The 14588-nt window shown below is 34.4% G+C and overlaps 2 protein-coding genes across 22 annotated transcripts in view; one reads left to right on the top strand and one right to left on the bottom strand.

Moving 5' to 3' along the window:
* Positions 1-2783, top strand: part of LOC149917409 (uncharacterized) — a 33560-nt gene extending 30777 nt beyond the window's left edge. The window contains exon 3 of the transcript XR_016467657.1: positions 2744-2783. The gene's annotated coding sequence lies outside the window, so the exon portion shown is untranslated. The remainder of the gene's footprint in view (positions 1-2743) is intronic.
* CLASP2 (cytoplasmic linker associated protein 2) overlaps positions 1-14588 on the bottom strand; it is a 138520-nt gene that overhangs the window by 14950 nt on the left and 108982 nt on the right. For 6 of the 21 annotated variants that reach the window (XM_090142371.1, XM_090142372.1, XM_090142377.1 and 3 more), the window contains 7 exons: positions 12563-12586; positions 11868-12112; positions 11196-11259; positions 6185-6348; positions 5146-5224; positions 4944-4994; positions 651-794 (listed from right to left, as the gene is read on the bottom strand). In XM_090142371.1, coding sequence (XP_089998497.1) covers positions 651-794; positions 4944-4994; positions 5146-5224; positions 6185-6348; positions 11196-11259; positions 11868-12112; positions 12563-12586 — 771 coding nt within the window. The remainder of the gene's footprint in view (positions 1-650; positions 795-4943; positions 4995-5145; positions 5225-6184; positions 6349-11195; positions 11260-11867; positions 12113-12562; positions 12587-14588) is intronic. The other 15 variants (XM_090142376.1, XM_090142378.1, XM_090142379.1 and 12 more) reach the window with 3 other exon arrangements.

Here is a 14588-nt window from a genome sequence, read left to right as displayed (position 1 = left end):
GTTCTGAATGCCTACAAGTATTAATTTGGCTTTACAAGAGTTATGTGGAAAGGGGACTTTTGCACTGGAACTGTAGCATTACAAGAACAATTCTTTGATACAACCTCATTTATAAACATCAAAGGCTGAACACAATATTGCTTACCAGTCTTTTGTGTTTCACAAAAAAACAAACCAAGGCTGAAGTTACTTCACTATCATAGTCACCATTCCTACTGTGAACGTGCTATTACTATTACAGACTGTTTTGGAAGTAATACTGAAACTTACAGAAAATGTCTACAGAAAATATCTTAATACCAGAGAGTGCTTGAAACAAAAGTTAATCCCTGTTCTATGAAATATGATATCTATATATTAACAGATGTGAAATACAACCATAATGTGGTGATTCAAGATTTTAAATTTTACTGAACTGTTCCCAAACATGTACTTTCTGGCAGTTTTACTTTGGCAATTTTGATATTTTAGACACAACTCTTAGTTGTATTTGTTCAGAAGGACATAAAAGTATATTTTCTCCACGAAACAATAAAATTGTTTTTAAAGAAAAATAAACTTTTTTTCTATTTAGGCATGCATTATTAATAGCTTTTTTAATCTGCCCAAGACACTTGGAATATACTGTAAGTGCACATTAACAAACATACCTTCCTAACATCTGAGCTTTTAGGTTCTGTGGTCCAGGTGATGATTCGAGACACTGCTAACCTAGTTTCACTTGAATTTACAAAATCCCCTGGATCCATCTGTTGTGCAAGAGTCTCTATGTATTTAAGAATTGCAACTTTTACCTGTAAAGAGAAATAGAGTTAGCTGGATAATAAAAACTGTGTGACAAGAATGAAAGTGCTTACAGAACACAGTGCACATTCTCTAAAATACTTATTTAATTATCCTAAACGTCTTTTCAGCGCTGGCATAAAATTTCAAGCAGCAAATTAATTTACAGAGAGGTACATTATTTCAAGAAGGAAGTTCTGCAGAAACTGTATTAATAGAAATTTCAGATTTCACTGGTAGTGGCCAAAGTATAACCATCATTTAACAAACAGAAAATGAAAGCACTCAAAAGATTTGTGCACATTCAAAACTATTGAGAACTTCTTTCAAATACTAAAACAAAAAAAGGACATAATCTGATAAACCAATAATCAGGTTAAGTTAGAATATGATGTAGTTAATACTCAGTACCCTTTTATGAAAACCAGTGCTCAGCTAGGGATAAGCTCTATGAATCTTCTGACTGAAAATTAAAAGGTAAGGAATAGTTTCTACAAAAGACCTTGACACATAAACAGTTTTCCTTTGAAGATATTAAGGAGACAGACATGAGTTTACCAGGACAGAAGAGCTGTTATAGGCTTTCAACTGCCCAGACATCGTTCTCTGAATTTACTGACTCCCCTTATGCAGAATTACAGTTTTAATTGTCCCAACTGCAACCTCTCTTTAGTTTCTTCAAAACTGCATCACTGCCAGCTTTAGTAGAAGGGGTGCTATGCCTGTAACTCCCTTAAACATTCTCTGCTCATTTCCTGCTGCCCCAGAGATAACTGTCATTCAACCCATCAAAAAAAGTGGCTAACATTCATTTATGCAACCTTTTCAACTTAGGTATTTCTGGCTCAGTGGAAACAAAAGCTGTTATCAGGAGGGAGAAACAAATGCTCCTCATAAGCAGAAAGAAAGCAAGCTCCAGGCATAATTTCAATTGTATATGACTCGTAGTGCTCTGAACAAAACTAATTAGCAACTTCCACTGGTCATCAAAACTTTCAAGCTGTTAACATACATGATACAACACTAAATGACATGCACATTACTGATAGCTGATACATTAATAATTAACACTTCATTTTCACAGCAGCTATTAAAGTTGGACTTTTTCGAGGTTACACAACAACCAACAGCTAGAGGTTTTCAGCTTAGGCAGATCAATACCAACATACTTGGTATGTTTTCATAAAACATACTGGCAAGATTCTTTCAAAGAGAGGGGAAACACAAAAATCCCTATAATGAGATGCGCGTATTACTGATATAAAACACCCTAAATTAAACTCTGAAAGAGCAGCACATCTACTTATGATGCATTTTAGTCACTACTACTACAAACAAGTGAGAGTAGAAATAAAAGGTTTAAGGTTTAACAATCCAATTTATCTCTACAAGACCTGGGAGAAATGATTTTTAAGTGCAATGAAAGCAGCTGCAGGAATTCTTAAAATTACTATTTGCTGTTTATCTCAAACCACTGTCTCGGAAGCTGTTTAATACTGCCATGACTTTACTTGCAAGCTGTAGGCTGAATTTATTGCATCTGGCTGGACTACAAGCACTGAGACAGTGAATATTTTTCCTACACAGTATACAAACACAGACACTTAAAGAATAGCACAGTTATACTAAGTGAGCTGAAATATAAAGCAAGCTTCAGGTAGCACACAAAAACTAGATAAATGAAACCAAAGTGTTTCCATAAACATCTTTCACAGATAAGTTTTGGCACAAAAATATTCTGTGCAACGCATCTCACAAAGCTTCAGGAAATGTTGTAAGGATGCTACACAGTCAGTGTCAGAAGGCTAATTGTTTTCCTGTCCTGTGAAACATTTTAGATTTACTGAGTCTCATTTTCTCCACAAAGATAAGTCACAGAAATGTTACACCTAATAGGAAAGAGTAGAGAGGAATGTAGAGAATACTTTACTTAAAATAGACAAATGTCCATCGCTTACAGCACTCTCCTAGGATGGAAGAGACTGAACTCTGCCTTACTCAGACTGACCTGCCTCAGGTGAAATGCAGTCACAGTGTTTTCCAGCTTGCCACATCCCTGGTACTGTCCTAACACCTGGGTTATCTTGACACCATCTCTGTCTTGCTTTAACCAAATGACTACAATAACTGTAACGACTGACTTTTAAAGGACTCTCTTATCCTCATGAATGTGCTGTGTTTTTATCTTTTTGGTTTTTTAATCCAGAAAATTTAATATGAATTTAGAGGGGAAAAAAAAAATCAACTGTAGCAAAAACACTTTTTATTTCAAGACATTCATATTTTCAAAGGAAAGAATAATTCAGAAATTTCTAATGAGCTTTGGCCAAAATGTTTATTAACAGTTCCTCTCTGTATGTAAGCCATCACAAATTCAGCCTGAGAAAAATGAAAGTGATGCTTTGAAGTATTTTCCAGGACAACACTTGTCCATAAGAAAACATAAGTTCTGCACCTGCAAAATAATAAGCTTATTACATTATACTTTGTCTATTACATGTGACTACTATGCCCATGCATAAATTTGTCCAAGACAGATACGTGCACCTGACATCTGTAAACTGTATTTCAGCAGTTCAGCTACAAGTTTCTTTAATGCAAATGAGTAAGACAGGACACAATACAGCACTGTGTATACTCTACACCAGTAGAATAACATCATTTCTCTGTTTGTTCAGCTTTTAATCCACCTCCTGTAGTCATTCAAAAAGCTTGAATTTATTTTCCAAGGCTTAGGTGTGTGTAAATGTTAAATGATGACAACGACAGTTTAATCTGAAGGATCATGATTGGTAGAATTTCCACATAAAAACAAGAAAGAAGCATCATATGAAGGAAGGAATCTTTCAATGGAAGCCTATCTCTAATTTTATCACATCCTGAGCCAAAACTCTCTCTTTTTTCAGAGAAAAAACAAAAGCTGAAGATCCCAAGAAATAGAGCAGTACTTTAAGATTTTTCAGTTAATCTCAGATATCTGGGTGCTCTGAGGATGGAATTTTGGCAAAACATTCAGAGTGGATATTAGACAAATAATTTTGCAATTTAAGTTCAGTAACTTCACTGCTTTGATTTGAAGTTGTAATAATCTAGCAAAGATGGAAGATGGGGGGCAGGCACCACTTCTTTCTGAAAAAACTCACCTTCTATTTAGCAGTTAGATAATTAGGTGTCCCAAAAAGAATAGCTCAATCACCAAATTCACCTTTCTGGTGAGGAAAACCAAGTAAAATAAAACCAAGTCCAATTTGTTCCAAGGATTTATTTAAACAACAAACTGATTTTTACTACCTCATTTGCTGTCTTCAATAAATGACAGCAGTCCCTTTTTAACACAGCTCTACGAAGCAACAGTGGTCAACGTATCAACTGTCCTCAAAAGCTTAAAAATGTAAGTTTTACTGTATTGTAGACAAAAAAGGCATATTCAGGTGACTTTAGGTTCAACACGACTTGGAAAAAAACATATTCTTGTGCAGTATCAAATGGCGCAATAATAGTTCGTGCAGAATAGAGCAGAAAATGCCAGCTATATGCTTGTTATTTCCCCATTTATCTCACTGGTAAATCTTCAGATTTGATGCATTTATCATAAAATCATTTGAAAATGTAAACGTACTACAGGATTCGGGTTGGGTTTTTTTTTTTTCAACCCCCGTTTTCAAGTCTATGGGTAGAGATTTTTAATACATAAAAATGTGTGTACATACAAATCTACACACAGCTTTCAAAAAACTAAGGGTACTATAAAGGGAGCTTGTTTTTAATGAAAAAAGTTAATATTAAAATATCTTAAATGAATTGAAGACCTAACAGGCTAAGCACATGAAAACTTGTACATGAACTAGGAAAACAATATTGGGAAATCACAAACATAAAATTAGAAGACTTGATAGAGTGAGTTTGCATAACAGGCTTGATGTTAGGCGGCCACATTTTTCTTGCTCATTTTTACTGTACTGTGGTTTTATTAGATCTCACTTGCAGCAAACATTTCCATAGTAGTGTCATGTTTAAAGTTGAACATCTGCATGCTTAAAGTTTCTCGCAAAGGTTAGTAGCAGCATATGAATGCATTCCAAAAAAAAAAAAAAGGATTGGAAACACTGTAAGAGTTTTGACATAGGGTTAAGAATAAAGACAATAATTCAGACAAAAACCTTTGAGCTCCAAAAAGAGCGAAGCTGGTCCTGCAGTGCTGGCTTGACTGTCTGAAAGTTTACAAAAACAAAATCCACTAATTGAAAATCTATTTTCTTGTAGAACAAAAGAAAATAAAAATAACAATCCAAAGGTAAGTAAGACAATCAAATGTCTATGAATTATGATTCTGTTTATTATGTAAGCCTGAAAATTCCTTACCTTCAAACTAGGTGTTTGGGTCTGGTCAACAGTAAATCTCATTAAAATACTAAACTGAAGATCATTTGGAAAAGATTCCCTGTAAAATAAATCACATCACGTTTTATTTTATAAACTTTATACTTTAAACTTTTATACTCTTTATTATATTAAGAAAAAAAACGCCTACCAATTTTGTTGACAGTGACTTCCAGAAACATTCACCTAGCTCATAGAGGACAAAATTTAACAAGTCACTATTCTGAAGTAGTTAAACCTAAAATATATGTAATGCAACTAGTAACGAATTATACTGTAGTACTCTGAATCTAAACACATGCAATTCTAAAAATCCCACAATTATTATGCACTTCAACTGTCAAAAGTATACACAACACTCCTACAAATTTCTCTGAACGATCCTGTCCATTCTACCTGCCTTTGTTCTTCACTACTCCACACTCTGGTATAACCCTACTGGGCTTCTGCTGCAGCAAAAAATGTTTAGCTTGTCCCATTCTTCAGAAAATAGAGGATGAGAAGAAGATTCCAGAACTTTTCCAATTCTACTTAAAGATCTCAATTCTACTTAAAAATCTAGCCTTCATCTGGGAACAAAGCTGGCTGGTTGACTGCTCCCAGAACCATGTAAAGTTGTTTGGGGAGAGTGAAGGAAGGATATGGCAATAATAGATTTGCTTTCTAACTCCTTAAGAGACGTTCTAACAATACTGCAACAATATTTTGATATCAAAATGAAGAAAAAAATAACTAAAAACAATAACATACATGGCTCAAATTCACCTTTTGAAATTTGGCGAGTAAAAACATATTAATTGTTCAACATCAAGGAATCAAAACTCTTCAAACATTTAGAAAACCAGAACACTTAAGCAGTTAAGTGTTTTCATGATCTGTTGTGAGGTCTGTATTTTTCCAAGAATCTCATTGCATGTATTTGCACATACGTAGAGACAAAACACCTTGGAAATAAAATGAGGTGATGATCTATTATGTTGCTGGGTTTTTTGTGTGTGTTTTTTTGCCCAAAACTCATTACCTTGTGACATCAAGTGCCTTCTGAACTTTTGCTTGTACAGACCCAAGCAAATCAGCACCCATTTTCTTCAATAGCTGAGTCAGCAGTACAAATAGCCAGTCCTGCAGATCTTCTTTATGGACCTGGATGAAGTCCACCAGTGTCTCCAAAAACATACTGAACACCTAAAAGGTATAAGAAGAAGGAAAGAGGGTAGGATGGGGAAAAAGAGGAAATGACACTGACATATGCTGAACTTACAAACAAAGAAGCAGCAGTAAGGGAATCAGAGGCAGAGATAGGCAGTGTTTTGCAGCCAAGCAGGAAAAAAATAAAAAGAACCTGTCTTGCTTTTTCATTGGATTTTGATACAGGAGTACAGTGGAAGCATTAGCTGACTTCTGCAGAAGTTTGAAAACTAGGTATTCCATGCAGTATTGTCAAGAAAAGAAATGCTTACTGTGATGGCTGGCGCAATCTCATTTTTTTCAAGTAAAACTTTTTTTTTTTTTCCCTATTTCAAGCTTTATCATTAAGTGGATTTTACACACTCCTCAATGACTACAAAAACACCTTCTCTTTAAAGCAAAAAAAGCAGCTGCAGTGCTCTAGTAGAATCTTCACTGTAAATATCTTCACTACTAAGTACTGCAAGATTATGAAAGCTGGCCAACTCCTTACATAAAACATTTCTGGAACAGAACAAGGTTCTTCTGCTAATGCAGATACCCAAACTCAAAGCTGTTCCCCAGAGCAGGAAAAAAAGCCACAATACGTTTCGGATTGACAGCTGTTTAAGTACTTTAGTAATCCAAAACATATTATCCATTGTGTTCTTTTAAATAAATAATGCTGAAAACACAGTATTCAGTTTTTAAAAAGTGATGCATACTAACCTATAATAACTTTACCACAGAGATCAGGAAGAAGGACATCATAAATACACAACTTCACCTGAAGAGTCTTTTTAGTATCTCTCACCGATTTTATGTTTTTCTTACGCTCACAATGATATCAAGTGTATGCTATAAATTCAGTGTAGCTGATGGGTTTCCCATTTCTCTGATAACAAAAATGGGTATTTGAGCTGAAAATGCTGCCTCCACATCTGACTTGCACTCTTGTTCCAGCAAATAGCTGGGTACAGCAAAGTTGTTATGATACAAAGAGGTCTGGACACATACTGCCTCCGGAGTATGTACCTGCCATGGGTACAAGGTTGGAAATACCTGCTGCAGAGGATGGGCTGTAACACCACATCCTCCTCCTCCTCCTGCAGCTTATCTGCCTTGTGATGGTGCCAAATTCTGCTGCTGTAAGAGTGGATGAACCCCAGCAATAATGATGCTTCACATGGCTGTAGACAGAAATGGGCTTACATCCACAACACTGACCAAGAATGGAGGGGTCAGACCATTACTGAGGGAAGTAGATCTAGCTTTTCATGAAAAATAAGGGTAAGTCAATTCATATAATGAAAAACATAAATCAATAGAGTTAGGTTAAAAAATGTCTCAACATTTACATTAAAAGTAATCAGTTAATTTCAGACCACAGAATCTGTGAAGAGACACCCTGAACACCAAAAAATCTTCATTAGAAACAAATAATACAAACTCTACTTAATATAAAGCCAATCAGGATGTAACAGTAAACATCCCTTTTGGGGTAAATTAGATTGAAAATGAGAAAAAATATTGCACTTAGATTTGCAAGTCTGACATTTAAAAATTGCCCTCCCAGAAGTGGGAAGTAATTTTCACACTTGTGATTGTAAATGCCTTCTCTATTTGGCTGAACTGAAACCATATGCCACTACACACAAAGGGTTAATCATGGACACAGTTTTTAAAAGCTAGACAAACCGAGCCAAACAGTACTTTCTGTATTCCAATGTTACTGTCTTTGGATTTTACAGCCCCCTACAGCAGGAAGGTATTATAAAGATTACACTGGAAGTCTTACAACAATGTCTAAAATCTTTCCAATTAAATTATTTAGCACAGCATAACTTAGAAATTGTACCTGTTTCTTAAAGTTTCTGTATACCAATACACACATTTCTTCATTAAAACGTGCAGGCTGAACAGACTGGTTACAACAAGTTACTTGATGGAGTAATGTAGACTCCTTATGATACTTTCAACAAGTAAAGTGTCTTAAAGTGAAATCAGTATGAAGTGAACAATGAATTACTAAGGCAAAAGTACTTTAAAAATTTTGTGCCAACTATTTAATGTTAAAAATACACACATTCACAACTGATGACTCAGTTTTCTTTTCAGGCCTTGATTTTAGCTCTACCACATAACTGCCAGCAGGAAAGTTGTGTAACTTTAATCATTTTCTGGTATAAAAAATATAAAAATATCATGGCTTTTTGTCTCAGTCAAAGCGTGAGGATTAAAAAAAAAAAAAGTTGGAAGAGAATTTAAGGTAAAGGATGAATTTGGAATGGAAAATGGAACTCAGCTACCTTTGTCCTGAACAATGTATGTAGGTACTACAACTTCTGCAATCTCCATTTTTAAGATGCAACTTAAAACTTCTATCAAGCACCCAAAGCTGAAGTTCTTAATAATTTGATAGTGGAAAAAATAAACAGATATGAAAGTAATTGTGACTGGTCTACCTTTAAAGTGAATTATTTCAGATGTGCCAACCACCACAATATAAAGCAGGAATGCATAACCAAACAATGTCAGTTAATTAGTAGATAAAGCACATCTCAAAACTTTGCCACACAGTTTACATCATTGTATACAGCATTTTATGATTGCAAAAGGCTTGACACTGCATGAACTTGTTGGGGAAGAAAAATAGAGAAAAAGGGTTAATTGCACATTCATGCAAATAAGGTTAGGCTTCCAACAAATACTGAACCAACTTACTCTCTAAAGAGAGTTCCAACACAGGAGACAGCATGCAAAACAAAACAAAACAAAAAACAAAAACAAAAAAGGGAAAAAGATAAAAACATATAAATTAGTGGCCACCAATACAAAGTTCCTGTATGGAATATAAAATGAAACAAAACAAAAAAAGGTATTTCAAAGCTTTTATGACAAATTTAAGGATTTTATTGGGATATCTAAACTATTTTAGAAGTAAGCACTGGCACATCCTTCAAATCATTCACCCATTTTCTCCTCCAAATGATATTACTGTCCTCCCAAGCAATTCCCTACATCCAGATACCATGTTAAAAAAAACCCTTAAGTGGAAAAAAAGACAACACAGAAGTGATGACAGAATAGGTCCCACAGGCATTTGAAGACAAGATTCTAAGATTAGATCTGTGCAGCCATATATGCGTGATAAAAAAAAATCCACAGCTCAAGAACTCTGATACTTGAGCTGACCCCCCTAGGGGTAGGATATTCACAAATCATAATTAGTTTTGCAATATCAAAAAGCAGGCAAGCTTTCAGTGACTGCAACACCTATGCTACCACATTAATCAAATTTTAGAACTCAAAAGTTACATTATTCCATGTCAGAATGCCCGATAAACAACAACCAAAAAATCAACTGGGTTGCAGTAATTCATAAATTTCATAAATGAAAATTAAAAATGTTCTTCTGACACATATAATTATACTTTGGAGCGCTTTCATTCTCCTCCTCCACCCTAACCTCAACAAAAATCTCCAGGATAGCACCAATAGGTGCAGAGCTGCTATATGAATTAACAGAAGAATGAACCACCAAAATTAAGCCAAGCTGCTATTCACAATTTTATCATACTCCATTTAGAAACCCAATCAGATTTCAGTATTTAATTTTCTTTGCTCTTTTCTTTTTAATTGAACGTTTTGTTTCTCTTCAGCTTGGTTTTTGTTGTTTCTTCTGGATTACTGCAGTATGTAAGCAAGTTTATTACTATGCTCATGTGTGCAATGCAATTTTCTTCCAAAAATACTGAGAGCATTCACCTGCCTTTACTTTTCCTGCCAGAAAATTAATGAAGTTGGCCTGTCAAGATTTTGTATCTCTCTAATTTAGCTTTCCATCAAAACAATCACAAAGACTTAAAAATGTTAAAAGTGTTGCATAATCAAGGCTTCTTCTCAACAGAAGGAAAGCCAATAGCTCTGAAGTAACTACTCCACTGTGAGTTTTTCTGGGTTATCCCTTTATCAATTCTGAAATACAGATATGAAGTGGCACATGTTACATTCAACATAAAAAATAAGAGTTTCTTCCAAGCAAGACTGTAGCTGTAAACTAAACATGAAGTTACATGTTTTCTATATGTTATTACTTTAATTTTGATCAGGTTCATATTCACTTGCAGTCCTTTAGCTAGTGGAAATTATTGCAGTACATTATATACACATATATACACTGCATATATATGCATCTCTCACAATAAGTGTTAAAAAAATAACAGGAGTGGTAACTCAGTTTTAAAGATTTAAAATGTTCTTAGAAACAGATGACTTATTCTTAGTTATATCATCCACTCGCAGTCTTTACTACTGTAAAAATTAATAAATAATCACATTTTCTTTTATACATCAACATACTTGGCATCTCAGTTATTATCAATGATACAAAATTATTCAGTCTTTTCTGTGAAACTAGCAAAAGATATCAGTAGCAATGGAAATGCAGAATACATATCCTGGAAAATAAGTAAGCATATATTTGGTACAGTTAAGATTACGTACCTTTCATTATGACTTAGATTATTGCAGCAGGTGTTTTGTTTGTAGTTGAGAGGAAACCACTAGTTTATGCTCAAGTGACCTTTGTAAACACCATGACTTTCTACAGATTTTTGTCAATTTTGAGCACTAACTGGTAAACTCATTTATCTTAACTGAAATAAACCTTCACTTTATTTCAATTATCTTGTTCAAAGCTGCAAATTAAATGGATTCAGACCTAAGATCATTAGCTGCGTATAGAATGTATTTTGTGAAATTCTTACACGTGCAACTACTGCCAACATTTTACTGAAGTTGAAGTTGGCCTTCTGTGAACATGTTTTCAAACTTTTACTGCAGGTAAGGAAACCTAAACATACCTTACTGTGAGGATCAGCAAACATTCTTGTGAAGATTTCACACAGCCTTTTCAACTCAACACGACTGTCAAAGTGACAAAATACATTAGTCAACTCGAGTGCCAGTACTACTGGTACACTAATGCACAGCAACCAGTGAAATCAACCCTCAATGCTAAATCAAATAATCTAGTAAACCAATTGAAAAAAGCACTTCCACTAAGACATATATAAAAATAATTTTGTCTAAAATATGACTCTCAAGCTAGAAATGAATCTTTAATTCACATTTTAAAACAGCAAAAGTCACTTTAAATTCCTATCCCTAACTACTGTAATAGAGCCAGTCATGAAAAAGACATTTTCAGAGCTAGCCATGAACAGTTTCTTCTGAATAAAAAACCTACGCTAGCATGTTATCAATATTAGATGCAACCACTTTGAGACTCCACTGTATTATAAGCATGCTACTGATTTTTAAACAAAGCATTTTAAGGGACCCTTTGCACTAGTAGCCAGAACAGCCACTAGATTCCTCATTCCTTCCCTCCCCGTTCTTACTCTCAGACACACACGCTGCTTCCCCTCTCCTCAACTTTCCAGGCTGCTTAGAACATTAGCCTCCTTTATTACCTTTCCTGCCTTCTTTCAACTCTCAATTAAAAATATTCTTCTACTACCATTTCTTCTTACCTTAAAGTTCTCTGGTTCTTTAATAAATTTTGCAGGCCTAGAAGGCCTTCTTTTCTCTCTGACCAGTTAGAGCTAGCACAACGATTTAGGACTTCAGCCACATCTTCTGTCTGTCTCATATATGTTGGTATGCTTCCATTCCTAGAGCTGTAGGACCTTTCTGAACAGGCACTTGATGCATCACTGTTGGCATCATCATCTGAGTACATCCCGTAAGACTCGTATCTTCTTCGCACAGGCTTCTTCTATTGTTCAGAAACACCTCACGTTAACAGCAATTTACAAAGAAATATTATCCATTATCAGCAGAAACACCAACATTTCCAAGAACTGATGCAAGCCCTACTCCTTGCACTGACAAACGGCTCTAACCGTTCAGCTGTTCAAAGCAAGTTAATAAAAAGATTTTAAAAATGTATGGCTTGCATAGGATTCCAAATATAAAAGCAAAGCAAATGGAAAGAAGACATACGTTTGATGAAACGTTCAGCTTAAAGTTTACTTGTAAAAATTCATAAAATTGCGTGATAGGATGACAGATTGCACTGAAAGTTAGTTATTTCACTTAACTTTATACTTGTTAAAGAATATAAGAATCAGGTCTAAAACCATATTCTCTCATTTTAACTTACTTTGCATCAAACATGTTAATATCAAAATATTAAACTACTGAAGAAGGAAAATAATTTCTATACCTTAGTCCGTATGTCTCCTAAGAGCTGATAGCAGTAAATTATTGAAAAGAAACAGAAATTGAGAACAGCAAGGTAAGGCATAGCAGCAGTGTGACTACTAAACTACCTGTCACTGGAAAACACAATCTTTTGCAAATTTGATTCAGTTCTCTCTATCTGATTAGCATATCATGCATTACCAATAAGAAGTTTGCCTAACTTCCATTTCCAAGGACACATTACATGATGTCACCTTCTGGTTGTTCACAAAGCTACTTGGTCAAAATCTTTCTCTCTTACACTATTAAAGTATGGAAGCTTCATTTAAACTTCATTTTTCCACATGCTTCTCAATCTTGTTTTGATTAGCAGCATTTTAGAATCGAAAATATTCAAATGTTCTAATTGCAACTATCAATAGAGAAGTGAATTTGGAAAATGTCCTGCTGCAAAATCCCAAATACATTAAAAAACAAAAGCAAGCCAACAAAACAAAACACAACATAACAAAGGCCAGAGGAAAAATGCAGTTTATCCTAAAAGGACAAACACAAGCTGCTGAAAATAACTGTGCCATTCAAACTCTGGAAGCTGAACTGAATAGTTAAAAATCCAGTTTCATTACACATTCAAATAAGCAGAAGTGATTGTTTTCCCCTTAATTATCATAGCAGTTTACATAGGGTTTTCATTTTTCCTTGCTGAATAGCTTTAATGGTATTTAAATACAAACTAGTCAATATATCATGTAATAAGCAAGCTTACTGTCAACAACATATGCATGTAACAGAGTAAAGGAAGAGATAAAATAACATTAACAACAAAGCAATCCATAATATTTGATTTTTGTATTACGTCTGTCAGGATGTTACTGTTCTACCTTTTAAAAAACACAATACTGACAAGGGGCTTTAGTCTATGATGGGAAAAAAAAAACGTTCATAACCAGATTCATCTAAATGGAGCCAACTGCATGGGAGGCAAGCAGTCTTGCTAATACTGTAGTACTCTAATTCAGCTCTTCTCGATCCTTCCTAGTTGTGTAGATTCTAGCTAAAATATACAAATTAATTTTCCTCTAGCACTTCTAGAAACATCATGCTATTCTGCATTCAGGTAATACAAATGAGTTTCTATGAACAAACTTGATTGCTTCAACTAAGCAGAGAACATTTAAGTCTCAAAAACAGTCATTAGAAACAAGAGTTTCTCCTCAACTCATTATGCATTTCCTACTACACTTGTAACCAAACTAAATTTGAATAAGCTTTGAAACTGCTCAAAGTAAAGACAGACATTACGTAGCAGCAACATGGGTTTCCTTGTTATAGACAGAAACTTCTAATGTCCCATGTGCTATTTCTCTCTATTCGACATTATAAAAATCCATAATGCAGACTGAGTTTGAGTTTGCTAACAAGCATGCCAGATTTCTGCCCAAAACTTTTTGCAAGTTTACAATATGAAAAATAGTAAACACTAATGATCAACAACACCATGACTTGTTAGGCAAGATGTCACAGATAGTATTATCTCAGTGCCTGCGAAAGCAAATGACTTTTAAATAAATTTATCATGAAAACAGTATTAACCAAGAAGTCAATAAATTGGCAAGACTATTCAAACATAATCGACTTCTTCAGATTCTTTTTCCTTTAAAATTTTGTTTTCCTCTCTGAAACTAGATGATATTTAAGGTCCTTTCCAATGCAAATTGACCTATGATTCTAGACCTATTTTTTGTTGTTAAAAAAATAACAACAAACTCCTTAAAGAATTCTATTTGTTATGTAATAAATATTATATATAAATAACATTACACAAATTTTCTACAATATGTGATAAAAATGTTGAAAACTCACAATACCAGTATTTTAAATTATTTGAAGATTTCAGCTTGCTGTGACTGATGGCAGAACAATGAAACACATGACATATGCTTTCAGTTTGGCTAACTGGGGCACAATGGAGAAGAAGCCAAAAGATCCTTTTAAAGAACAGTACGGTTCAGACAGAACAGCACAACTAGCTTAAAAATAAGTGTAAC

This window comes from Phasianus colchicus, chromosome 6 (assembly GCF_987193195.1).
Source record: "Phasianus colchicus chromosome 6, bPhaCol1.hap1.1, whole genome shotgun sequence".
NCBI classification, from domain to species: Eukaryota; Metazoa; Chordata; class Aves; order Galliformes; family Phasianidae; genus Phasianus; species Phasianus colchicus.
The sequence above is the reverse complement of the archived record's forward strand: the minus strand, read 5'-3'. Positions and strand labels throughout refer to the sequence as shown.